Below are 26,947 nucleotides of genomic sequence, written 5' to 3'. Positions count from 1 at the left end.
ATTTAACAATTTAACCCAAGCTCAACCCATAGCTGTGACTAAAAATGTGTTGAACTGAGAGGTGTAATAGAAAATTGTTTAAGACAGACCATGTAATGTTTTGTCTTTTTTGTAAATGGACAATTTTGAAACATTCTCACATCTGCTCTGCAAAATTGACAAGCGCAATGTCTGGAGGGATCTGAGGTGTGCAGACTTGGATGAATTCATGGAGCCTAAGATTCAAAGCACACATGGTGAAGCAGCATTTAGCCGTTATGCTGCACGCAAATGGAACAACCTGCCAACAGAAGTGAAGTCAGCGCCGAGTGTAAATGCTTTTAAATCCATGTTAAAAACTAGGCTTGTGTCTTTCACTCCTTTGTTTGTCAACGCTCTTAAATGCTGCACTTATAATTATGTGAAGCACACTGCGTTACCTTGTATATGAAACGTTCTGAACTGTAAAGAAAGTTGCCTCTAGAGTAGAGTGGGTATGTTTACATGCTAACTGTGGATGAATAAATTCTGTGGAATTACAAAATTAGTTCCTGCACATGTTGGCTTGCTGTTTCATCTGTTTTGTGCCATCGTTCAATGGCCATTTTTATGCAAGAGAGCCCTTTGTACTAAACATCATTTTATTTGCCCGTCACTGATCTAATGTTTGTGGAATTTAGCACTCACTTTGAAATCTAAAAAATTGACACCTTGTAGTCAATCTGAATCACCTGGTGCTACATGATTTTTTTCAATTAAACAAAGCAGACACACACACTGTGTAGGCCTGTGCAATTGTTGTCTATAAATAATTTTGTGCATGCAATACTTTGTTTTTCTTTTCTACCCCCCCCCCCCCCTTCAATTTTATCGCTGTAGTTTGCAAATTTCCCCATTGTGGGACAAATAAAGGTTTTCTTATCTTATCTTATCTTAAACAGTCATCCTCCAGTAAGGACTGTTAAACGTATCAAACCTGGAGGGCACAGATGCAAGGTGCCATTCACACAGTACCAGCCTGGATGACAGGGCTGACACTGAGTGGCATGTGTAATGGCAACATATGTCCCCGGATCACAAGGTATTGGTTCAGCAGTCCCTTCGGGGCAGTAGGAGCCTTCAGGACAAGGCCCTCCTGTCATTCCATCGGTAGGAGTGGGTGTGACAGCTCCCCCAAGACAATAAAACCTACATAAAATGAGAACAATGATGAGTATTATGCAGGGTGTCCCTGAAGTCACAAAACATTTCCCTTTTTTTTTTTTAATTTCGTTTTAGATATCCTGCGATTGGCCGGCAACCAATTCGGGGTGTCCCCCGCCTACTGCCCGAAAGACAGCTGGGATAGGCTCCAGCACCCCTCGCGGCCCTTGTGAAGATAAGATAATCAGAAAATGGATGGATGGATTTTCTGTATCATCGTTACAGTCATGATGCCATCAGAATTTTGACAGATTAGGTTTTGGCATTTTTATAAGCATATCACCTTGCCCATGGCTTGCCAATTGACATTGGAGTGGCATTGCAAAATTGCTGCCTGGAAAAAACAAGTCCAACATTTTGGTAGGGGTTCGAGTGATTCCCCCAGATAGAGAATGCCTGCTGGAGTTCGGTGTTTTCATCAGTGGTGGTAGTAGCAAGACTTCCGTTGCATGGTTTGTCAAGAACAGAATCTCTTTTCAAGAAACTTGCAAGGGATAGTGTAAATTATACTTTGCACTGGAGCAGAGTGACACCCACAAAGCTTCTCAAACTGGCGCAGAATTGCAGTCATGGACAGAAAACAAAATCTTGCCAGGCAGCAATTTTGCAACACTGCTTCAATTTCAATTGGCAAGATATTAAAAAACTGATTTGCTTCCAAAGATTGTTAAATCTAAACTGCCATACGGTGATGGGCTCCAGTCTGTCTGAATGAAATCTGAGACAAAACAGAAAAAAGGAAGTGGACTGTATAGTGACATTTGGGCCACCCATTGTACAATGGAGAGTGTGTAGTTAGCACCCTTCAAGGCAGCGTCCAGTCGGGGAAGTCAGCCCAGTTCTGTCACAGTAAAATCCAGCAAGACAGGTTAAACAGTCCTCTTGTGTGTGCAGGCCTGTACTGTTTGACCAGCTGCCCATGGGACATTCCATAGGAGCAGTGTTACCTGTAAGAGAATATTTAGAAGATGACTTAAAACATAATTTGGTTTCACTAGTCACGATGATAAATGTACCCTAAATGTACTTTTGCTCTCTAAGGTGAAAATGTGTGGCAAAATCACTGACTTAGATGCCACAATCAGTAGTTAAGGACCAAAAAAAAAAAAGCCCTCATTTAAAAGTAAAGGGTCAGTGCCTCCGCTCCGAGTAAACACATTAATCTGAAGAAAGCAGTGTTAAAAGTTAGAAGATAAATGTTGTCAGAAAATCCTTTCGGCCACGAGATGGTAATTAGCATGAATAAAACAGGAGTGGCCTTCGACTAGAATGGAGCAGAATGTTAACTGCGAGCAGCATACATTTGGTGACATTAGCGAGTAAAATAAGCAGCATGTGTGCTCCATCAGTTAACCCTTGGAACTGTAAATAAAAATTGATGCTGTAACGGGGAACATGCTGCTTTTTGCCACATGAGAATAAAGTGTGATTGCACATCCACGACAGCAGGTGGCAGTGACACGCATTTCTAAAAGAATTTAAAAAAAGGGCAAATAGATGCGCTCCAAATCATCAATTTCAGACTAAAAAGCAAATCTTCAAGTTATTCTTTGCTGTATGTTGATATAGATTCCTTTCTTTGGTTGTTAATGAGGGCACAAAGCTATGCAGAGGTGTACTTATAACAATTTTATCGACAAATTATATCATTTATCATGGCGGCAGAGAGTTGAGGTCGCACAAAATGTTTTCTTCTTCTTATTGGAGCATAGCAGAAAATAATATTTCCAATGTTTTTATTTCTTATGCTTGATCTTATCTAATTAGCTAATATTTGTTTGTTTATTTGTGTCCAGCACTGTTTTTCAGATGTGGCATGTTGTTATTTATACATACATACAGTATGGTCTAGTCACCTGCTGGGCAGTAATGACCAAGAGGACATTTTGAACCAGAAAGTCCGTCCACAGGGGTCGGAGAGGATGCTCCACCTTTACACCAAAAACCAGCAAGGCATGATCCTATGTTTGGTAAAAACAAAAACAACAACAACAACAAAAAGCATCATGAATATACATCAATAAAGATGTACAAATCACATCATAACAACGTGATCAAACCTGCCGGCTCTGAAAGTCCAAGCGAAGGGCAGTAATGTCCACTAGGACATGGCATGCAGCCTGAAAGGCTGTCCACATGCTCTCTTGGGTTGAATGAGCCTATGGGGCACGGGTACTCCTTGGACATGCTTGTGCCTGCAGGGCAGTAATATCCTTTCGGACAGAGTCTCGGGAAAGATCCATTGGCTGGACTCAGCCTGAGATCGCAGTAGTAACCTTGTGAAAAGAGAGGAGAATACATTTAAATAATCGCTGTCCATATGGGAATATTCTCAAAACAACATTGACACAGATTGGGCTAATTAATTGAATTCATGGCGGCGTCGGGATCATGTGAAGTTTCAATGAATAAAAGATTTTCTTGAGATGCTTATTCAAGTATTGTATTCAATTGTAAATCATCTTAACTGAGAGAGTCTGAATGGGGCCTACCTGCTTCACATGTCATGCAGATAGCTTGCCTCTCTCTGTCCTGGTATGTTCCCGATGGACAAGGTTCTGGAGCTGCACTACCCATAAGGCAAAAATGACCAAGTGGACATGGAAAAGCTGTTGCAGAAATTTGACCAGGGGGGCACCAATAACCTGTGAAGTGAACAACTCATTACAGGGGAGCCGTTGTTACAAAATGATTCGACGGTGGTTAATGTGACAAGTGCAATCATAATATTGAGATAGAACCTCCAAAGTCAAAAGCAATCTGTTCTGTGACACTAGATGAATTGATCAGTCCAGTTCGTAATGTGCCTTTGCTGGGATAGGCTCCAGCTTCCTGCAAACGGGATAAGCAGTCTAAAAAAAATGGATGCACGGGCATTGCCAACTGCCTTACAAATGAGCACGAAACAAAACAAAAAAAAAGGAACGTAAAAAAATACTCACTCACAAAAGACACATCACAACGACTTGAGAGGGAACAGGAAGGTGTTTTCAGAGTAATATTGCCATCTAGTGGCAATTTGTTTTCAAAATATATACAGTACAGTATACTGTATCTGGGCATTAATTCTATGCTAAAGTTTAAATTCTGGTTCTATGAGATGTGAATGTTTTTTTTTTTAATTTATGTGCTATGTGAATGCCAATCCCAGCTCTGGCCAGAAGTCTACTGGCACAGGCTCCAGCACACCTACAACACCTGCGAGGATAATAGCGTCAAAGATGGATGCATTATTCTTTTTTTTTTTTTTGCCATCAGAAAACATAACATCTAAAAAGCAAAATCCACTCGTAGTGTTTCATGTTTTAGATGCTCAGTTATGATGATGGTGTGAAGTATTGTTTACATTTTGGGGTACATTTGAAAAAAATAAATAAATAATGATAAGTTTGAATATCAAATTGCTCCACTATTGACTTTGGAGGTTTCCTTCTATGAAAGGTTGTTATAACATAGACCTTGATCACAGGGCCCAGTTGGTGTACTGAGGCCCGGTCTACTGCAGTAGAACCCTTTGGTACAAGGTTGACAGTCGGCCCTGCTGGTTAGACCGGGCACTGAAGAAAATGTGCCAGCGGGACATAACTGTGGTTCTCCAGACCCTTCAACTGTAGGGTGACAAATGGAGTAGTTATAGGAGAATTGATTTGTTCATTCAGTGGTTTAGGTGACCTAGTATTATTTCATCATGAATAAATGGAGGTAAAAAAAGAAAATGTTAATGTGCTTTTTAATTCGGAAGAAGATCTTCTGTCTCTTTCCCCTACTATTTTTTTATTATCATTAAATACTCTTTGATAAGGCCACTTATTGGCAATTCGTGAAACAACTGTTCCAAAGGCAGTGTAAGGGGGCTTACCGCAGTATGTCCCACTTGGACAGATGCTGCCTGTTTCTCTATCTGTTGGCTTGGCCTCAGTGGCTCCTCCTTTACAATAATAACCTGGAGAACAGGGACCCGTCGGTGAAGCCAAACCTGTTCAACAAAAGCAGATTTGCATAATTAACAATTACTACACCGGGAGGGGAGACAGTCTAATACAATAAATCCAATATTTGTATTATTATGGAGATGAAACGCTTTTCATTTGTACTATCACATACATTGAATTTGATAGCTTGCAAAAAATTGAATGACTTAGTTCCTCATATTCTAATTACCTGAGATGTTACAGAAGGTTCCAGGCAGACAAGGAAGGGGCTCTGAGCTACCTGCTGGGCAGTAAAAGCCCGGCTGGCAGCGACCCCCCGTGGCAGTGGCGGGACACAGACAGTTAGCGTTGGTATAATTATCCAGGTCAAATGGCTGTGAATTCCATGCTGCTGAGACGCAAAACCAACCTGAGAGGAACATGTGTGACAGTGGGTGACAGTTTTCTACGTGGGGCAGGAAAACAATAATACAAAAGAAGCTGACAGAAAATGACCGGAGGGAGATGACACAAGATTGTAGTTGCAAAAATGTTGACGCAATAAATAAAACAGGTTCTTCTCCCCGGGCCTGTGTGGGTTTTCTCCGGGTATTCCACATTCCAAAAGCATGCATGGTACGCTGATTGAACACTCAAAATGGTCCCTAGGTGTGAGTGTGAGCGTGGATGGTTGTTCGTCTCTGTGTGCCCTGCGATTGGAGCTAAACAACAACTATAACTCATCACTGACCAGCTTTGCATTTTCCAGACACATGAGTCAGCCTCTCCTTCTCACAGTAGTGTCCAGGGGGGCAAGGCAGGCAGCTGTCCAGACTCTGTGTCATGTGCTCGGGGTTGTAGTAGCCACGAGGACATGGGTACTGAGTGGCATGTCTTGTACCTACAGTATGTACACAATATATTTCATCCTGTTAATTTGTGGTATTTTTCACTTGCACTCACCAGACACGGCATTAAGCATATAATTCAAAAAAGAAGTGGCATCTGATGCCAGCGTTGTCTCAAAAATTCTACCTTTAAAAATCTGACTAGAATGGAATGTGGAATTCCACCTTGGCCAAATTTGGCTCAGTGTGAAACTGTTTTTGTCATTAAGGTTCATGCATTATTAAAGGTCATTGTTAAAAAAATGTCCATTTTGCTACTTCATGACCGACATCATTGTCTGGATTTACATCAAGATTAGGTATGTTCTTCCTGAATGAGAACAAAAATATGTACCGTATTTTCCGGAGTATAAATCACAGTTTTTTTTCATAGTTTGGTCGAGGCTGCGATTTATACTGGTGATGGTTTGGTAAATGTGTTAGCATGTTCTTTGTGCTATAGTTGTCTAAATACCTCTTAATATGTTACGTGAACATACCAGGCACATTCACAGACCATTGTTTAAGCGTCATGCAACGTTAGCATATCGTACACTTATTCAGCCTGTTGTTTATTTTTATTTTAAATTGCCTTTCAAGATGACAAGTATGTTTTTGGTGTTGGATTTTATCGAATAAATTTCCCCCAAAAATGCGACTTATACTCCAGTGCGACTTATATATGTTTTTTCCTTCTTAATTATGCATTTTTTGCCTGGTGCGATTTATAATCCGGAGCGACGTATAATCCGAAAAATACGGTAATTGTATCAAAGCACAAATTAGAGGATACACAAAGTGTAAATAACAGGACAATAAGTCATGGGAATGCAACAAATTCACTAAATGAAGCTTATTTTAAGTTGTTAACATTGAAAGGGGAGTCCGAGCAGAAGGTTTGTTTGACATTATCTTCGTGGCAAAGGTAATAAAGACATATACCTCCTAGGAAAGTGGAGTAGGATTATTCTGTTTGTATAAGAAGTACTATTTTTGAGCGAAACGTATGCTCTGGTCAAAAAAAGTTTGCACTTTTGAAAAAAGGTTGATTCATATAGACATTTTCATCAAAATTGGAAGACATATTGCATTAAGTGTCAGTGTTGGTGAGTACTGAAATGTACCGTAAATATTTTTAATCTGAAACACAATCTGAAAAAACATGGTATCAGAGAATCAATGATTATTATCCTTGAGATGTTACAATTCTAAACACCAATCTAGTGTTGGACCCCATTAGATGTGCAGGTGTATCTTATGAAGTGTCCAGTGAACAAATATGCCAAGCAGGACTACAAAGACGTCTTTGTGTGTTTTGGGATGAGCCTACCATCTGGACAATAGAAGCCTGGCACGCACGGAAACTTGGCGAAGTCGCTCGTCTTCTCTGGGCAGTAGTAGCCAGCAGGGCAGGGTGAACACCTGGACTGTCCTGTGAGATTTGTGTAGGATCCAGCAGGGCAGGAGGCTGGGCCTGAACTGCCTTCTAGGCAGTAATGAGCGGGTGGGCAAAGACCTCCTTCCGAGCCTGGTGAGTGAAAAGCAATTAGACGAGGCAAATTGCTGCGATCATGACTGTTAAGACGTTATTATGATGTATCTTGTGATAAAGCCTGATTAATTCATGTTCCACTGCCAACAAAACACCCTCACGTTGCCTACATTTGTCAGCAACTGTTTTTGTAATGCCGAGTTGGAGTGTTTCTCTCCACATATAAATTAGCACTCCGACTTTATATTCAATTTGTGAATAGAGTGCAGTGAAAATGAATTGGGCATTAAACTTCAATACATATGTCGACATTATCATCACCAAGGACTTGTTTGTTTTTATGCAATTCACTGAATATACATATACTGGCTTCTACTATATGTGGATAGTAGTTTTTTTTCTTTTTTTTAATGTCAAACCAGATTTCAGGTAGTGCTGTGCACGATGGTGATTCGAAAGGGTACTTCATTCTAGTAGGCGTGGAAAGGCAAACATCGAATCATAATTGTCGAACTCGGATCAGAACGAATGTGGCTGAAGTCGGGCTATTTTGAGCGAGACACCCGGAAGTGTGTTCGCATGTGTGGGAATGTGGCCTGGTGGTCCAGTGGTTAGAGCGTCGACCTCACAGTGCAGAGGGTTCGATCCCGGCTCCTGCCTCCCTGTGTGTAGTTTGCATGTTCTCCCCGGGCCTGCGTGGTTTTTCTCCGGGTGTGGGTTTGCATGGCAGGCTGATTGGACACTCTAAATTATCCCCAGGTGTGAGTGTGAGCGCGGATGGTTGTTAGTCTCTGTGTGCCCTGCGATTGGCTGGCAACCGGTTCAGGGTGTCCCCCGCCTTCTGCCCGAAGATGGCTGGAATAGGCTCCAGCACCCACCGCGGCCCTTGTGAGGATAAAGCGGATCGGAAAATGGATATATTGAATGATGACATTTTTTTAGGTGGTTGTTTGCTTGTTTGTTTTTTTGGAAAATTGGACTGACTAAGATTGCAATCCATTTGGCATGGCTATTGATTTTTCATGAGGATTTGTATTCTTCCGAGCTTTTTCCAAATTCCAATTTGATGGGAAAGCATAATAATAATAATACATTTTTTAAAATGCTTTTCGTTGATGAAGGTCTTTCGGAAAATGTAATACTATATGCTACCTGTTGCTGCTGAGTCTCCACCTGGACAGTAAAATCCTGTCTGACATTTTCCCGACGGTCGAATCAGACCTTCAGTAGCACAGAATTGTCCTGCTGGACACGGGTTGCAGCCAGTGATATCTGTCACAGAAAGACTAAAGGCACACACAAAGAAATTTGGTAATGCAAAATGTTTGGTCTCGAAGAAATGTGCCACATTCTTGTTCTCTGACAGATCTGAGTAGGTTCCAAGGGGACAGGGTAGCGGGAGACTGGTGCCCTCAGGACAATATCTTCCCTTGGGACATGCTCCTCCAACTCCAGTGCTGTAGTTTCCATCCGGATTTGGGAAGTTCACACCTTTGAAATGTTTGTAAATTCAGATTTGTGATCCAGTTCATCAGTATGATGGGGTGATATTACATCACTTGAATTACCTGCTATGCAGTAATAACCAGCCTGGCAGGGCCCAGTGGGCTGAGAGAGACCCCAGTCATCACAGTAAAAGCCTGTCAACAAGCATTACAAAACAAAAATACAATAGTTATTAAAAAAATCACAATTACAAACAATCATTAGACACGCATTTCAATGGAAAACATCACACAGTATTTTTTTAGATTGACATGCATTGGGTGACTTCTTTTCAGTGTTGTTTTAGCAAAGTGATGACAAGAATGAGACAATGCTCTCACCTGCTGGACAAATGAGGCACTGCTCCACTTGGCTGAACCCCAATTGAGGGTTATATGTCCCAGGAGGGCAGGGCAGGATGCCCTCAACATCCCCCGCAAGACAATAGTGACCTAAAGGGCAAGGTTGAATGCCCTCTCCTGATAAACAGTAGCTCCCAGCAGGGCAATCTCTGCATGCTCCTGCACCTACAAACAGAAAAAGAATTTAAAAACTCATTTCTAAATTCTATATCAGAGCTTTCTTCACCTGACTTCTTCAGTACCTGTTGTGTTTGTGTAGGTCCCATCAGGGCATGTTGTAGGCGAGGCTGAACCTATGAGGCAGTAGTGCCCAATGGGACAAATGTCCCCCGTCAAACCATCAAAGGGCTTTGGAGACACTGCGCCCCCTGAACAATAAAACCCTAAAAAAACAGAGTAGGAGGAATTTAAGGATTTAAAACATTCATTTGAAATTATGTTTATTGGTCACTTTAACCTCTTTAACCAAGCATAACACATTGAGGCCAGCATGAAATTATCTTTATAGGACAATAAAAGGAAGATTATTGTTGGGAATGGGAAGATCTTTTAATTGAACTTTTATTTTTATCATTATTTTGGCATTTTAGAAGTCTCATTACATGTATATTTCAAATTTAATGAGCTATTATTTCAAGCATTTAGATCATCCAAATAAAGGCTTACTGTTGGATTAATGTTAAGTGTTATAGTTGTAGATTTTTAGACAATGTATGATATTTACAAATACGCTTTAAATACGCTGAGAGTGTACACCACCTGTGTCACATCTCCCAGATGGTTGTATTATTCCAGTTGTGTTACAGTAAAGTCCAGGGGGGCAAGGCAGACAGGATGACAGGTTTTGGGCCCCCACTCTATTGCTCCAAGTTCCAATTGGACAGGGGTGTTGCTGAGGATGTTTTGTCCCACGAGGGCAAACGTAGCCTGCAGGACACACTCCCCCAGAGTCCACTTCAACCTGAAGGAATAAAGTGTATCGTCATCATCGATTCAAACATGTCAATTATCATCTGTGTATAATCCACACACGCCACATATAATACTCAGTAAAAAGAAGAGGAATTCAAACGTCTAACATCATTGAATATCATTCAAAATTGACCACATGATAGTAGTTATGTAGGATGAGTATGCAAACCGCTTGAGTCATCTTATCAGTGTCTTACAGGAGAGGCTGTGGAGGCTGCCGAGGTGCAGTAATGTCCAGGGTCACAGAGGCCCTCGGGGGAAGCGAGGCCGGCTTTACTGCAAAACCATCCGGCCTCACATGGCCGACAATGCTGCACATTTTCACCACCGGGCTCATCGGAATACCACCCCTGAAGTATCACATTACATATCATGTACATAAAATGATTATGAGTTGTCCCAGTAGTACACATAAAGTGAATATAAAAACTCTATGTTCACACGTCTTTTTTTTTTTTTTTGGTTTATTTGTTTGTTTTTGTGACCTTTCCGAATCGATCACATTTATTTCATCTTTTGGAAAGATGGGGTTTATGGGATTTTGCTGTGTTCCAAATCAACCAATCACATTCAAACACTAAATGGTGCTGCTCAATTGGAGTCAGCAAACGCCTGCGACTACTTAAAGTGCCTCTGATTCACCACTTTTCAATCTCAGATGTTCTTGCAGACATTTCTCTTCCGATCAGAAGCCTTAAGGTTTTGTGCTAACACTAACAGATATTTTGAACGACTCATAATTCCCTCCACTTTGTATGTGTCATGTTTCGTTTTGTGACCAACAGGTGGCACTGTGGGGCTTTTCCCTGCAGCTGCACACCTGTTGGTCGTTAGGTAATTAGTGGCTATAAAACGACTCCCGGCCGACTACTCATTGTCGGGTCATTGTTTGTGGCTGTTTGTATGCAACTGTCATGGTTGTTTCAGTCAGGTTTTGGTCATTGTTATGTTTTATCTTCAGTCATGGTTTTTGTTTGATACTTTGGATATTGTTTGTTCAGGATTTAGTTTCCTGTGTTTTATCAATACACCCGGCTCCTCCCTCCTGCCTGCTTTTTGGGGTCCAACACCACCACGCAAACGTGACAGTATGAGTGCAAAAGTCCCAAAGCAGGATGCTGCCATCCACAACACTTGTATCTATGGTGTTCCTTTGGTGATGAACGGTGTTTGCGCCAATCATACTTTTGGGAATGAGGGCAGAAAATGTCGACCTTAATTTTTTTTAAACACTTATACAAAGTGGTTCAAATATGACACATTTTCCCACATGGTTGGGAGATTATGTTACGGTCCAATGAAACTAAGATTGAAATAGGTCGCTTTTATCTTGGTTTACTGTTTTTAGATCGCAAAACCTGGCATTTGAAGGGGGTGTGTAGAGTTTATATATTCACTGTACACATTATGTACTCAACTCACTGTAGGACAGGGGTGAGGAAAAGAAGATTCTGGAGGACAGTAAGATCCTTTTGGGCACTGTGGTGGCAGGGATAAGCCTGTCTGGTTGCACAGTTGACCTCCTTGACATTGCACGCACGATTGTGCACCTCGGCGCTTTGGGGGATAACAGAAAACAACCCTGAACAAGGTAAATATATTACATCTGTATCAGCACAACGTCAGTTTTTGTTCATACTGGCTGGAAAGTTCCAAGAGGACAGGGCTCTGGCCTGACTGCTCCTTCTAGTGCGTAGTGACCCTGCTCTGCTTCATGCTGAATAGGAGAAGCTGAACCGCCAGTGCAGTAATATCCAGGAGAGCAGGAGCCTGACGGGGAGGTGTTGTTGGAACCGAGACAATACAACCTTGCAGGGAGAGAAACACGTGTTAAAGCCTGTGCGCGTTTTTAATGTCAGGTGATGTTACCCTGGTGGACAGCTGACACAATCTTCAGGTCTGCCCAGACCAAAGCTGTTGCTGAAGGTGCCAGGGGGACATGGAATAGGCGAAGAGGAAGCTGGTGGACAGTAACTTCCTGGAGGGCACAAATCACCCGTCTTTCCGTCCAATGGAGTCTAGATATGGACGCAATAAAAGATGTCCAAATGGACAACACGAAGAATATGTGTGAATCAAACCAACAGGAAGCGCAAGCAAATAGAGGTCAGCTATAAAATATTCTATTGTTAAGAGTGTGCATGTGGAAATTATTCTCTAGTCATCCAAAAAAAGATTTGCGAGGTCATTGATGATGGTGTCCTGCTGTCCCAAAGGCATTCGATTGAGAGGTTGAGGTTGTGGTTCTCAAGCTCTTCCATACCAAACTCTACCAAATAATGTCTGCAATGATTTATGAACTGGGGCACAGTCATGCTTGGAGACAAAAGTGACCTCCGTCTGACTCTTCCCAGATTTTTGGAAGCATGTAATTGTCCTAAACATATTAAGACATCGGATGACAAACTGAAAATGTGTGCCGTGTCAACTTTAAACTTTTTTTTCACTTCACGGGTACTTTATGGAATGTCAGGCGACTTGGAAAACCCCTGACTGATTGAATAATTGTGTAAGTGTGACTCAATATTTCCATCTGCATACTGTTTCAAGGCAAGCCAGAAGTAATATATGAGCATTATTACTGCAGCCGGTGCTGAAAATAATAACAAAATAAGGCCTTAAGTTTCAGTTGCACTGTACATTGGGATGTAATGCGAGATCCTTATTCCTCATTATAAACCTTATAACATTGCAACATACTGCAGACTTGGCTCCCCCTTTGCAGTAGAATCCACCTTTGCAGATGCCAGAGGGCTTTGTCTGGCCTACACCATCGCAGTGCCAACCGGCACCGCAAAGGGAACACTCAGACTCATCACTGAGAGCTGAGCGTGAGCCATAGCTTCCCTCGGGACACGTTTGAGCGGTGGATGATCCTTCGGGACAGTAAAAACCCTATAAAGGCAATGATAGATCGGCACTAATAAAGGGATGCTACATGCACTGTTGGAAATCTTGTGTCAGTCTATAAAATAGTCTGTATTCCCACCTGAGGGCAGAGAGAGGGTGTGTGCACTCCTGCTCCGTCACAGAAGTGTCTGGACGGGCATGAAACACAAACCTCTCCACTGTGACCAGACGCAGTGCTCCTGTATTGTCCAGCTTGGCACGGGTTGGAATACAGGTACCCAGTCCCGGTAGGGCAATAATGCCCATCAGGGCAAAGGCCAGTCTGCAATATCGAAGCAGAAGGTAATTATATTTTGAAACAAGCTAAAAATAACTCCAAAACACCTCTATACGAACATAAATCATGGGAGTGTGATATTGGAACCCATCCGTGCACAAGGTAAGGTCTATAAAGGTATCAGCGGACAAATTTGGTGAGTCCTGAGCTAAACCCCATCAAACACTTGGAATTAACTAGAGATGACCGGTTGGAGTGAAAGCAAGGTGTCCCAATACTTTTGTTCATACGATGTCTAAGTCAAGGATGGGGAACTTAAAGGATCGAGGGGTCCCCAATTTTTTTCTTTTTATCAGTGCTACTAGCGAACCACGCACTTCCGAACAAGATACATGTCAAAAATCTTAAATATGGACAAAATATGTGCACGTGTGTAAAAAAAAAAGTGCTCTTCATAATAATTTAATTTTTTTGTAATAACTTTCTCAATGCATGTATAAAAGATCCACTAGTCTGAACCCAACAAAAGTGTTTGACGTAAAGAGCAAAATAAAAAGATTTTTTTTTCACAGAAATTACCATTCAAGTACAGCACAAAACTGCTAAACAACAAACCAACACCAAGTGCCAGTATTTTTTTTTCTTCTTCAAAATGAATCAAGGGGCCACTTCAGAGTGTCCAAATCAAGTTGCCCATCCCTGCTCGAAGTCGTGAAACACGCATGATCGCTGCAGTCTTACAGGTGCGGTGATGGGGTGCTCCTCAGGGTGTTGAGAATAACAGTACTTCCCCCCAGGACACGGCACGCACTCGCTGACCTCACTTAAACCAGGATGTTCACTGTAAGTACCATTGGGGCAGGGAATGGGGTTGGGATCCTGCAAGAAAATGTGCCAAGACGTCTCAAGCAGCAATAACAAGACGGAATGTCTACTTATCAAACTCACAATGCCTCCTCCCGGGCAGTAGAAGCCACGAGGACAGAGAGTGGCCGAGCGGCGAGGGTCTCGAGCTAAGCCCCGAGAGCACAGAAAACCTGGGGGGCACACCATGACACTCAACATGGCTTCCTCACTCGTGGTCTCGTTGTTGCAGAAGTGGCCCGGCAAGCACGGCGAACACTCTGCAGCGCCTTCGTCCTACACACACGCACGCACACACAAGAAGGTTATGGAGGAAGATTCGGCAAGTTGTTGAAGTTAAAGATATACGCCGGTATGGGGGAGGAACAGCACAAGATGCAAACTTAAAAAGCAAAAGGAGGAGACCAAAATAGAAGGTTGCAGATATCAGACGTTATCTAACACTGGGAGCAAACAACTACGGTGGAAACAGCGATGACAATGTGGAGTTCGACTTCAATGTTCTGTCAAAATTCGCCTCAAAGGTCAAACGAAGCCAGTTCAAACTATCATTTGTGATGACAGCAAACCTGAAGTGATTTCAGTTTTGTGAGCATCTAAAAGATGATTTTTTTTCTTCCATTTTTATATGGTGACACCACAGAAGCGTTGATGGCATTGGGGGGGAAGTGTGACAATAAACAGCGAACAGGAAAAGCCACTTAACGCGGGGAAGGCTTTGGCTCTTGGCCTCATGCGTTACATCTGCAGTACAATTAAAACATCCCGTATGTGAAAACAAATTTTTTCAAGGGCAATTCAAAAACTGCACCAAAAAAAAAACGGATGATCCAGCATCTTTCTTACACCTACACATTCCTACATGTTTGAGCCATGAAATCTGTGCTTACAGTAAAGCCTCCAGTGACTGGAATATATCCCACTGGGTCATCGATCCAATCTTTTTATGTCGCCGTTCACATGACAAAAACAAATGCGACAGTTAATGTGAACAGAATGTGTCTGTGAAGTGACACGCATACATGCACAAAACACAAAGTCATATCTGGCCCCGTGTCTCACTGACTTATTTGTGGCAATTTCGAGAATTTGGCGATTTTGGGCTTCAACTGACTGTTACACTCCCGGTCGCAGATCGAAAAGATGTTGTCACCACCTGTTTAGTGGAACAGATGTAAAATTTGTCACGTTTTTATGATCTAAAAGTTGAATGAGCATGAACTGAGCGTCCAGACCACAGTTGTATTCGATACAAAAGGCAGATCACACTGGAGCAGCGCTTGATTGATATTGCGGAGAATTCACTTGAGTGATTCATGTAACAATCTGGCTCTTACCAGCTAAGTATAGAACATATTACCATATTTTCAGGAGTATAAGTCGCAGTTTTTTTTCATAGTTTGGCCGGGGGTGTGACTTATACTCTGGAGCGACTTATGTGAAATGGTTAACTCATTGTACACATCACATGTTATTTTCACATTAAACCGCAAGAGGGTGCTCTCGGCCTTTGTCGATACTTTCCACGTTGGCGGTAACTGAGAAAAACAACTGACGATGACTCTGATGTAAGCGACGTAGAAGAGGAAGCGCTGCATCTTCTAGCACCGGAGTTGGCGGAGTTGTTTAAAAGTGACACCGAGCATGAAGATTTCATTGGATTTCGTGATTTGGAATGACGCTGATGGTTTGGTAAATTTGTTGTGCTATAGTTGCCTAAATAACTCTTAATATGTTACGTGAACATACCAGGCACATTCACAGTTCGTTGTTTAAGCGTCATGTAACGTTAGCATATCGTACACTTATTCAGCCTGTTGTTCTCTAGTTTTATTTTTATTTAAAATTGCCTTTCAAGATGACATGTATGTTTTGGGTGTTGGATTTTAACAAAAAAATCCCCCAAAAATGTGATTTATACTCCAGTGCGACTTGTATATGTTTTTCCTTTTTAATTATGCATTTTTTGGCTGGTGCGATTTATAATCCGGAGCGACGTATAATCCGAAAAATACAGTATGGTTTTTTTTTTTTTTTTTTTTAAACCTGCCTGCACAATTAATAAAGATTTCATGTGGGCGACAGTATGAACTTTGGAACAAATAATCTATGGGGGAAAAAAAGTATTAAATTTAGAACTTGGACGAGTCAGCCAGTGACACAGAGTGGATTGTCGAGGTTTGACTGTATAATAAAATGTGTCCCTCTCCTCAACAGATAGGAGGTGACTAATATGAGTCGTATCACTGTGGGGGCTGAAAAGATATTTTAAATAAATAAATAAAAATAGCACCATCAGGATGAGACTACAAACATTATCTGATTCTGACTGATCAGTAGTCCAGTCACAATAGATGGTGGGCGATGGCCCTTACAGAGTAGCTGCCGGCTCCGCACACTTTGGGGTTAACAGTGGCTGAGTGGGAGCAGAAATAACCGGCGGGGCAAGTAGAGCAGTCCTCCAGTGTCTGACCTCCTTTCACACGGCGAAATGTTGAGCTGGAGAAAAGCGGGATGGTAGTGTAAATATACAACTCTCGCAAATCTCTTGGATATTTGATATAGAGTCTGTGCTTACATGGGGCAGGGTGCAGGTTTGGAGGTGCCTTCGAGACAGAATGAGCCTTCGGGGCAAGGCAGGCAATCTTTTTTCTGCCTGTTGCCCATGTGGATGCTGTATGTACCTGCCGGGCAAGGAAACTGGGAACCATATGCGGTCCCTGAGGATGCAGCATCAACAGAGGTATATGTCTCATGGTTTCCTATTTTACATTGACAGCTTCAACCCAATATAATGACATCTTGCACTTCTGTGTATACCTTCTGGACAGTAGTGCCCTGAGCTGCATCGGCCCGATGGCGCTCCTGATCCCACCAAACAGTACCAGCCCTGTGGGCACGGCTGGCATTCAATCTCAGCTTCTAATCCACTCTGACCACTCCAAGTGCCCACGGGACATTTGTACTGGGTGGGGAACTTGGTACCGGGTGGACAATAATGGCCGACAGAACAGGAGAGAGGTGGCCTGTGGATACCACCTGTTCCTAAGAACCAATGTGAGGGATCGAGAATATTGAGAATGAACAAACACAAATGTAATTTTTTTCAATGAATAAAGGCCACTCATATATCCGAAATGTCCTTCAAGTATAAAACAGTGGTTATTGGTCGTTGTGAATCATCAAAGGAAGCCAAATGTAACCATATTAACATGCTTGTCAATCATTTTTTTTCCTTCATTAAACATGAGAAATGAACCTCGAAGACAAGCGTATTGGGCCGGACACTGCTGACATTGCGAACGATCTGTGAGGTCCGTGCGGTTGCTCAGCGTCCCTGGAGGACACACGTTGGTTGGGGCATTGGGTTTAGACGAACCAGGAGGACACACAAACCTATTGCAATTAAAACAAATAAACAGAAATCATAGAGACTGTAAACAAATGGTCGTAATACATATCTGAAGAGAATTCATGAGATTCAGTATCAGGGTTGTATGAAAATCTCCATCAGTTTTAGTGTACCCTACTGGACACTTTCCAATATGTCGTTTATGGCTTATGTCCATTTGCTATCGTTAAGGCATCCCGCATATTCCAATAAAATTGAATTGTTTCCTTTGTAACTGCCTTAGTACCTTGCAAGAAATGTTTTGCAAAATCTACTCAAGCTGAATAAAGGATTTAGATACATACCAGGGCCAAGTGTGAAACGACTCCATTTTTGGTGAGGAATAGATTTATTTTTAAATTATTTTGCTTTCATAGGAGATGTTATAGTGGAAACGTATCCCACAGGTGGGATACAATGGTGCTCCTTATTAGGGTTGTTGTTTGCCACGGAGTAGCGCTGAACAATTCAAACCGACATCGCAATGTAGTAGAATGCAATTTTTAAATTGCCATGTATGCAATTTGGAGGAAAGATTACAAGAGATAAAATACAGTTTTAGTTCAACCGTCTTTATATATGACACCCAAGAGGTGTCCACTGAATGAGTAAGGATGCCTTGCGATATGTTCTAGGATGAGATTTTCATTTGTATATATGCAGAGGCTCGTCACCCGTGCATGCAGTCCACATCTGGTGCCGTCAGAGCCACCTGAGTGCAGGCCTTGCCCCCATGGCACTCTCTGCAGTCGGCCAACTCGTCCTGACCCTCCAAGGGGTTAAAGGAGCCCGGCAGACACGGCACGGGGTCACTTGTGCCCTCGGGGCAATAGAAACCGGCCGGGCATTTGAGACAGTCCTTCAAACCTGGAGGAGGAGAGCACAAACCAAGGAAGTGCTAAATAAGAGATCTTTGTACACATTATACACTTCATTATTATTACCATATATGACCTACTGTGTGGAAATATGGGGAAATGCCTGCAAAACAAACACACTCCCTATTCTCAACCTACAAAAAAAAGCAATTCGAATTATTAATAGATCAAAATATACGGAACCCACAAATCCACTATTTATCAAATTAAATACGATGAGATTTTATGACCTGGTTGACTTTAAAATCGCCCAATTAATGTACAAAGCACACAATAACCTGCTCTGCCAAAACATTCAGAAGTTTTTCGAAATTCGAGAAAGCAGCTATGATTTAAGAGGTACCAACCTATTCAAAAAACTCAAAACAAGAACAAACATCAAGCAAAGAAGTGTATCTATCAAAGGTGTTAATCTGTGGAATAATCTCGAAACGGACCTGAAAATGAGTAAATCGCTTGCTGAGTTCAAAAACAAATTCAAAAAAATAGTACAAACAACCTACATCAATCAGAGTTAAAATGATAAATTCAAAACATTAAATATAATGATAAATCAGAACTAAGTTGATAAATAGAGAAAGGTATATAAATATCCATTATGAATACAAGAGAAAATTGACACAAGAGTGTCAGGGTGTGGAAGTATATAATCCCGATACAAACCAAAAGTTGTAAAAATATCACGGTTAAGGGTAAAGTATGAGCCTTAATGGAGACTTCTTTCTTCTTACTTTTTTCTTTTCTGATTGATATAAAAATGATTTATTAGATACAATCACATAACGGGGTAGGACTAAATACGTTTTTTACTTCTTCCTACTCCCTTGAACATAACTGTGTTGAATGAAGATTGATTTCTTTCTTTTTACTTTTTTTATCTACCTTATTTTCTGTCAAATTATTACTGTATATATGTTTTATGTTCAATAAACAAACAAACAAACAAACATTTTCAGTGGATATACACACGAGCAGTGGCTATACCGTTGGTGTTGTCGGATTTATTCAGGCTTATATTGGCAGCAAAAAGGTAGATGAGAATGGTCCATCAAGCTTTACTCAGTTTATCTAACTTATTTCATTCTAATGAATTCTTTGCTCTTATTTTTTCCATATCATTCCTAGTATGTCATTTTTTCTGTACAAGGTAAATCTTTATCTGCCCTCTTTGTGTCCATCTGTCACAATTCAGATTTACCTCATGATTCATCATGTATATATATGGACTACCCATATTCATTTTTATGTAATAACTGGGCTGACGTCTCAAAAACTGCAACGCTTTCTTAAAGGGGTAACACGGGCTTCCTCTTTAAGGAATTCATGTCTGTGTATGATAAAAGGTACCGGTATTTAATGATTTATCCGTGTTAGACGATGGCATATAAACTAACTTATCGCTCCTTGATGAGGAGTGAAGGTGCCTCTGGGACACGTGACTTCCTCCAGTGTGCCAGCAGGACAGAATCTTCCTCGAGCGCAAGGCAAGCCAGGAGCTGAGGAACCTGTCAATACAAACGCGCATCATCCCACTGGAGCGTTAAAAGCCGGAAAATTACTTTTCCTCCTACACAAGGGTAGATTTTAATTACACGGCTGTTTTATTTTGTGAATTTCTCCTGCGACTGTGGTCACTCATTTCGCTGACCTTACCTGTAGGACAGAATCGTCCTTCGCTACATCTTTTGCAAGCTGTCCTACTTGTCTGACCCACTTGTTCTCCTGCTGTCCCAGCAGGGCAAGGTGACCCGTGAGGGGTGGCGGTGCCCTCCTCACAGTAGAAACACAGGGGGCACAAGAACTGAGGAGAGGGTCGAGCTGAAGTCCCTTCCAAACAGTAAAACCCTTGAGACAAGTGTTTGCGGATAAGAAAGAACGCTTTTAAGAGGACAGAAGATGTACTGGTACTGCAAGTAACAACGTGACTGGATAAAATAATGAATGGATGAGCCGATTTCTTTCATATTATTATGGGATTTGACTGCATCCACAAAATATTTTGTGGGTTTTCCACACCAAAATAATGCTTGTCAATAATATACAATATTTGGGGGGGGGGGGTGAACTTTTTAATTAAATAAGATGACCCATCCAATGATTTTCTAGAATGTTGATGCTTGTTAGGGTCAAGGTTGACGTAAAGTCTTTTCTAGCTAACTTTGGCATGTAGACAACCAGTCTTGCACAAACACATTCACCCACATGGACTATTTTGTGTCTTCAATTTACCTAAAGTGCATGTTTTGGGTTTATGAGGCAGTCAAGGTACACCGAGAAAACCCATGCAAGCATGGAGAGAACATGCCATATTCACATGGGAAAGCCTGAGCTAAGATTCAAATCCAGAATCATTTGACCGTGAGGGGAAACATGCTATAACCACTCGTCAACTGTGGTACCCATTTCCTAATTAAGTTTGTGAGCATCAAAATATATTGTTATTGCAATGAAGTTTTTTTAAGATTGGGTAGGTGCTAGGTCAGTCATGTTGATGGAATATTTCCAATTTACCGACTGTATTTACAATACAACAACATTTAGCCTATTGTGTCATTTCCAGCTGTCATTCTCCAGAGAACACAGACAGGATTTTGACCACGACACATAGAGCACGTATTCAGGTCACTGTCAAGACTGAAAACCGGCACGATATTGTGTAAGTATTCCTGTATTTTGAATTTGCACCTCAAACGTACACTTCATCTTTTAACAATGCTAAACAGGTCCAAAATGTTTTGTGGCAATCCATAATTTAAGTTGACATATAATTACACTTGTCTGAGGTCATTACCTTCATAATTAATCATCAATAGTCAAATTAGTCTGCTACCTGCAGGACAAATTGTGCAGTCTGTCAGCCTCTGAAGACCTTCTTTGGGTCCATAGCTACCTGCAGGACAAGGTATAGCTATACCTTCTTCACAGTAATGACCTGTGTTGAAAGAAAAAATAGTCATACTTTCTTGCATTACAGACATGAACATTAGAATCTTATGTTAGGAAAGTGATGAACACTTACCTACTGGACATACAATACAGAGTGAAGCCTCCTGTGGGTGTTTGTATGTGCCTGGTACACATGCAATGGGTTGACTTGACCTTTGGTCTGACAGCCTCCGCAGGGGTGGCATGACTCCCCGGCACATTGAGGAGGTATCATTACATCCATGGCATGAGGTCTGGCCGAGTGTGGAAGTTGATCCAGGTGGACATGTGAGCGGCTGAGACATCCCACTGTCTGGACAGTAAGTTCCTGGCGAAGTCAGAGGTGCATTTTACTTGTGTGTGGCCTATTGTAGCTCACATGCGCTCATATGCATTGTACAATGTGTTTTGTTTTGTTTTTTCCCAAACCTGCAGGACATTGAAGGCAGTTGATAGCGCACACACCAGAGTAGAAGCCTGGGGGGCAGTCATTACACTCTGTGTGATGGAAGTTTGGCTCTTTTCCGGGCCCACACTGTTAGACATGAAACTACAGTATGTGAATAATGCGTATACTGTAACAACACACAATAGTCATCTCTCTGACCTTTTGCGCAAATCCAAAGGTGCAAATGGAATCTATAGGACATGTTAGACACTGGAGAATCCCTTCGGGAGAATGTTCCCCAGGTGAACATAATGAGATGCTTCCATTGGCTGGAAAGCAGGAGAAACCTGCTGGGCAGAGCCTGCACTCCACACGGTCTTCAGACGTAATCAGACCTGGAAAACAAGGCTGCAACGCACCACGGGAAGTCATGGCATAATACAATCTCTCATTCATAATAGAGGAGATAAGCACCACTGGTATTCTACAGTAAATGTTTGTGGCTCCTAGTTTGTTTGTTTTTTACCGTGGAAACCGGGTCGAAATGGCTCTTTGAGTGTAAAAGGTTGCTGACCTCTGCCCGAGACCATTATGACATTCGAAAATCAGTAAAAATACTTGAAAATCAATCCTGAAACACACAAGCAGCCATTGCGGATTTTTTAATTGATGTTATATGCTCCCATCTTCCAGTCTTAGTCAGGACACGTGTCGCAGAATTATGTATTAATTGTAGATAATGAAATGCTCTTTTTAGGAAGACCAGAAAGCAAAGCATTGCAGTAATCAATTCGCACATCTCTGTACTGGGCAGAAGGGGAAAAGGGCGAACCCTTGCTATGTGCTTCAAGTGATAAAAACTTGTTTTTGTTATATTTTTAATACACACATGAAATAAAAATGAGCTCAGAGTCTGGAATGACATCTAGAAGTGTTACCTGAGGCGAGGGGTGTAAAGACGGTGTTTGTATTTTAGTTGAAAATCTCTGTCTCTAGGTCTCAGGACAGATGAATAAAATTTTCAGTTTGTCCTGGTTGAACTGGAGGAAGTTCACTGCCATCCAGGATTTGATGTCCAGGATACAGTTAAAAAGAGCTTCCAACGGACTGGCATCATCAGGAGACAGAGACGTGCAACTGCATATCATCAGCGTAGCTGCGAAAATTCACTCTGTGCGTCCTAATGACACCGCAAAGAGGAAGCATATATAAATTAAACGACGAGGAACCTAAAATAGCTCCTTGAGGTACACTGCATATTGCTTCATTATGTGTCTTCTGTGGGTTTTTGTTTCAATTGCTACGATTAATGGGGGCTCAAATCATCCATCCATCCACGATCACAAAGGTAGGGTGAGTGGAGTTTTCTTTGGGCAGTAGGCGGGGTACACCCTGAACTGGTTGCCAACCAATCAAAGGGCACACATAGAAAAATTCACACTCACAGTCACACCTAGGGACAATTAGAGTGTTTAATCAACCTAACATGCATGTTTTTGGAATGGGGAAGTCAACCAGAGTACCTGGAGAAAAGCCACGCAAGCGTGGGGAGAATATGCAAAATCCACACAGGAAGGCCAGCACATGACCTCTGTACTATGAGGTGGGCGTGCTAACCAGTCGAGCCCCGTTCTCAATGTCAAATAATGACATCGAGAAATTCTAATCTTGGTAAAGCTTTACCTTGCAGTCAGTAATCCTGCTCCTCCCTGTATATGGATTGAATGTTCCCAAGTCACATCTCCGAGCCGCAGATACATTTCCAGGACAGCTGTGGAACATGCATACGTCATTAATCTTTTACCATGTAAAAAAAAAAAAAAAACATTTTATCTGCATAGTTTCTTTTTATTTGCTTGGTGGCTTACAAATGACCCGAGGGGCACTCCAAACAATATTGGTGGGAGAAGTATGTTCCCTCTGGACACTCAACAAGTTCGGTGGAGGAGAGATCTGCAATGGCTTCAAATTATTAGACATGAAATACATGAGTTAACTTGTGACTTGCTCAAAGAGCTTCAAAATATATCACGTATATTTTTAAGAGTTATTGCTCTTACCAGACGTCAGTCCAGGTTGGGTGCACAGCACAAAAATCAATACAGCTGAAAACCACAACAGATGCATTGTCACCAAATTTCCAATCTAGGCCATACAGTTGCTGAAATAGGCTATGTTCAGTCAGAACCGTTTGGTCTGAGCCTGCGTGACTGTTTAATGTATGAAAGTGAGAAGCACTCAGTCGCTGAAAGTGAAACGCGAACGCAGGAATGCGATTCCCAAGCGACCGCCAAAGTTGATAATGGTGTTCGGTGGTGGTGTGTAACCGGATTCTCTGTGTTCATAATGCATGAGTATGTGCTAAAGAGGACTTATCTGCGTTTGTAATTATTCATGCGGTCCGGATTATTCATTTGGTGGTGACAATGAGGTGAACTACACATGAGAAATGCAAAATATATATATTTTTTTAAACCAATCCGTTTAGAAAGACTGATGACCGATGTTCCCATTTCAACCATGAACATTTATGATTTAAAGATTAACACCAGACACATCCTGTTGTTTGAATGAGCATCAGCCGCGCCTCTGCAGACGTGCTGTAAAACGCATCTCCATCTATTGCATCACTCGACTTGGGTTTCTTTTTTTTCTAACTTGACAAAGTCTTCTAGTGCCTTTAAATATCAATGAGTGGGGTTAGTGTTGGCGTATCATCTTTGACGACGAGCTTGTCAACCAAACATTCTCAACTGAACTTTCCGTTCCAATGAAACAGCTGCAAGAAATGGAAAATTATTGTCGTTCAGTCTTATGTACACCACTTCCTGTGGTAGAGATGGGTGAGGGCGTGCCAGTTTATTTTTACATGGTTGCAAACGAGCGCAACATATTAAATGCATTTGAAAGACAGCACTCATCAGAATCGAATGTGACAAACAATGCAGATTCCATTTTATTTAGCACTGTTTCAGTTATGGATAGCTAAAGGTAACACTGATTGTATTTTTCAGAGTCAAATTATGTCCGATAACAATCATTCCTTCTTTTTACAGACACCGTGTGCTGCATGGACACCAAGGGGCTCTTGGAGTTCAAGTCTGTTACACTGGGGCAATCTCTCACATTAAAATGCCATTACGACTGCTCTGATGCATTTGCTCGGGGCTGTTGGAGCAAAGCGTCTGATAACTCGGACTGCCTGGGGAACCGAAGCCTCGACTCCTGCAGCGTAACTCTACATTTGGACACTGTTTCCGCGCAAGAAATCAAGTACAACTACACTTGTTACATACGAGAAACAGATGACCCGCAGCTCGGAACGAAAATACACCGTGTTGTATCTCTAGTTGTAAAAGGTAGCAAACACTACAAAATGTATATCTGACGTAAAATCTAGATTTCATTTGAAATAGATTTTTTTTTCCCCAGCCCAGACAAGTGCTCAAACCTGCACAGTTGCTCCAACTAATAGTAAGTGGTAAAATGGTGAATGGATACTTAACATACTGTGTCATTCATTCAATGCACTTATTTACATATCGCATTCCTTTTGTAACCACAAACTGTGATTTTCATTCACAGTGCCTGCGAATGTTCAGCCAAGGGATTCAAGCGGAGGTGAGATACCAATGTAGCACTTTTGTAAATATACAATATCAAATATTTGTGAACATTGAAGTATAACAGTCCTTTTTCTTTCCCCCGAAAGGATGGCAATTTAGAGAAATTCATGTTTTGGCAACCTTTTCCCTCACCGTGGCCTTGGCACTGACCGTGTTGGTCGTGAATTCATGTGTGAAATACAATCCATGCAGCAGAAATGGTAAGTATGATGAGCAAAATAAAATTTGTCAAATGAATCTGAAATTTGAATAGAATTTTACATTCATATTTTGACACATGTTTCAGGGGATGACGACGACGATTGTGATATGTCCAGATCAGGGTTAGTTTTTATATTAGGCTGTATTCGGTCTCCATAATTAGGACTTTGTGATTTTTATTTCTTTTTTACTCTAATTGCAGTTCATTGCTCCATTCCCGAGTTGTTGTCTCGTCAATGAATGGTAACCGTGTACTAAAATGTTTTCAAAAAATATCCCAAAGTTTGGTATTTACCACTGCTTTAATCTGCACAGATTCATCGGCATCCCAAAATGAACAACTGACTTTAAGGGTTACCTCACAAGGTACAATCTTCCCTCCAACAACAACATCACTAAAATACTCAGAGGATAATCTTTTTATGAAATAATATACTCTTTATATGCAGACGATGAGTGTCAAAGTGAAGTTCCATATGCTGAAATCATGATTTCAGTCAGAGGTGTCAGTACACCAGAGCTCACTCAGGTCACCTACTTGGCAACAAACGACTCACAACAGGTAAGCCAACTTTCTCTGTCTAATATATCTACCGTACCTACTTAGATTTAATTAACACCTTGCATTCAAGAATATCAGCATTGCCTTGGAAATAAACACACAGGACATTGGCTGTGGGAATGAGGAAGCCATTCAACTACTACTACAAAACTGAATGATAGGCCAATTTCTTGTTTTGTTCTGCGTTCTGTATGTTATTGTAAAAGTCACTCTCTTGCTCTGCTTCAGTGGCGAGGATGCGAATCGAGGGGTCACATACAGTCCTCACACTCATGTGACAGGCTTCACATTCCGCAGCCCAGAGAGGTCAGCCGCAAGCTGAGTACAAACTCAGAGTACGCAGTCATCACGTACGCCTGACTTGAGAAGACATGGGCAGCCATCGTCTGCAAGAAGAGAGAGACAAGGAAACATGAATCCTGTGTATTCTGTCATAGATAGATAGATTACAATGCCTTGTTTCATAAGCAGATACTCCACGTATCTCATCTAGCTTTGCATTTGTATTGGTTTGAATCACACGTGTCAACATGCTGTTCATCGACGCCAGATATTTCATTTCATGTATTTCATATAAAACAACAAAAAAATAAAGTTGCCTAAAATAGGCCAAAAGAAATTGTGAGTAGGTCAGTATTCTAAATGATTTATTATTTATTTTCTATGAGAGAACATTATAAGAAGCAAATGACAC

At 41.5% G+C, this 26,947-nt stretch overlaps 2 protein-coding genes across 3 annotated transcripts in view; one reads left to right on the top strand and one right to left on the bottom strand.

The window, feature by feature from the left end:
• LOC147197312 (uncharacterized) overlaps positions 1–21,796 on the bottom strand; it is a 68,692-nt gene extending 46,896 nt beyond the window's left edge. The window contains exons 1-33 of one of the 2 annotated variants that reach the window (XM_086125485.1): positions 21,571–21,796; positions 21,382–21,483; positions 20,205–20,396; positions 19,946–20,056; positions 18,348–18,540; positions 17,542–17,678; positions 17,103–17,327; positions 16,861–17,002; positions 16,658–16,781; positions 14,367–14,558; positions 14,160–14,297; positions 13,281–13,463; positions 12,992–13,186; positions 12,161–12,309; positions 11,931–12,099; positions 11,714–11,848; positions 10,489–10,641; positions 10,079–10,280; positions 9,562–9,702; positions 9,299–9,484; positions 9,041–9,112; positions 8,837–8,963; positions 8,625–8,758; positions 7,311–7,508; positions 5,845–5,994; positions 5,344–5,523; positions 5,042–5,158; positions 4,641–4,790; positions 3,675–3,827; positions 3,243–3,458; positions 3,039–3,143; positions 1,985–2,129; positions 956–1,167 (exon numbers count right to left, since the gene is read on the bottom strand). In XM_086125485.1, the coding sequence (XP_085981611.1) occupies positions 956–1,167; positions 1,985–2,129; positions 3,039–3,143; positions 3,243–3,458; positions 3,675–3,827; positions 4,641–4,790; positions 5,042–5,158; positions 5,344–5,523; positions 5,845–5,994; positions 7,311–7,508; positions 8,625–8,758; positions 8,837–8,963; positions 9,041–9,112; positions 9,299–9,484; positions 9,562–9,702; positions 10,079–10,280; positions 10,489–10,641; positions 11,714–11,848; positions 11,931–12,099; positions 12,161–12,309; positions 12,992–13,186; positions 13,281–13,463; positions 14,160–14,297; positions 14,367–14,558; positions 16,658–16,781; positions 16,861–17,002; positions 17,103–17,327; positions 17,542–17,678; positions 18,348–18,540; positions 19,946–20,056; positions 20,205–20,396; positions 21,382–21,483; positions 21,571–21,781 (5,239 nt within the window). In that variant the 5' untranslated portion in view covers positions 21,782–21,796. The remainder of the gene's footprint in view (positions 1–955; positions 1,168–1,984; positions 2,130–3,038; positions 3,144–3,242; positions 3,459–3,674; positions 3,828–4,640; positions 4,791–5,041; positions 5,159–5,343; positions 5,524–5,844; positions 5,995–7,310; positions 7,509–8,624; positions 8,759–8,836; positions 8,964–9,040; positions 9,113–9,298; positions 9,485–9,561; positions 9,703–10,078; positions 10,281–10,488; positions 10,642–11,713; positions 11,849–11,930; positions 12,100–12,160; positions 12,310–12,991; positions 13,187–13,280; positions 13,464–14,159; positions 14,298–14,366; positions 14,559–16,657; positions 16,782–16,860; positions 17,003–17,102; positions 17,328–17,541; positions 17,679–18,347; positions 18,541–19,945; positions 20,057–20,204; positions 20,397–21,381; positions 21,484–21,570) is intronic. The other variant, XM_086125484.1, reaches the window with a different exon arrangement.
• A 2,930-nt stretch (positions 21,797–24,726) lies between these two features.
• On the top strand, positions 24,727–26,866 carry LOC147197311 (uncharacterized). Its single transcript, XM_086125541.1, has 10 exons — positions 24,727–24,855; positions 24,921–25,223; positions 25,297–25,338; positions 25,450–25,485; positions 25,577–25,690; positions 25,777–25,813; positions 25,894–25,934; positions 26,007–26,057; positions 26,141–26,253; positions 26,482–26,866. Exons 1-10 carry the CDS (start codon positions 24,807–24,809, stop codon positions 26,611–26,613), a joined length of 918 nt encoding a protein of 305 aa, XP_085981667.1. The 5' UTR covers positions 24,727–24,806; the 3' UTR covers positions 26,614–26,866.
• The last annotated feature ends 81 nt before the right edge of the window (positions 26,867–26,947 follow it).

This window comes from Hippocampus guttulatus, chromosome 12 (assembly GCF_054856545.1).
Source record: "Hippocampus guttulatus isolate MCC_2025c chromosome 12, RoL_Hgut_1.0, whole genome shotgun sequence".
In the NCBI taxonomy this organism is placed as follows: Eukaryota; Metazoa; Chordata; class Actinopteri; order Syngnathiformes; family Syngnathidae; genus Hippocampus; species Hippocampus guttulatus.
This window is presented reverse-complemented; position numbering and strand designations above follow the sequence as displayed.

Coding starts and splice junctions, on each gene's coding strand:
- LOC147197311 (XM_086125541.1), top strand. CDS start 24,807: ATGCAGATTCCATTTTATTTAGCACTGTTTCAGTTATGGATAGCTAAA. Junction 25,691..25,776: donor CAATCCATGCAGCAGAAATG/GTAAGTATGATG, acceptor CACATGTTTCAG/GGGATGACGACGACGATTGT. Junction 25,814..25,893: donor TGTGATATGTCCAGATCAGG/GTTAGTTTTTAT, acceptor CTCTAATTGCAG/TTCATTGCTCCATTCCCGAG.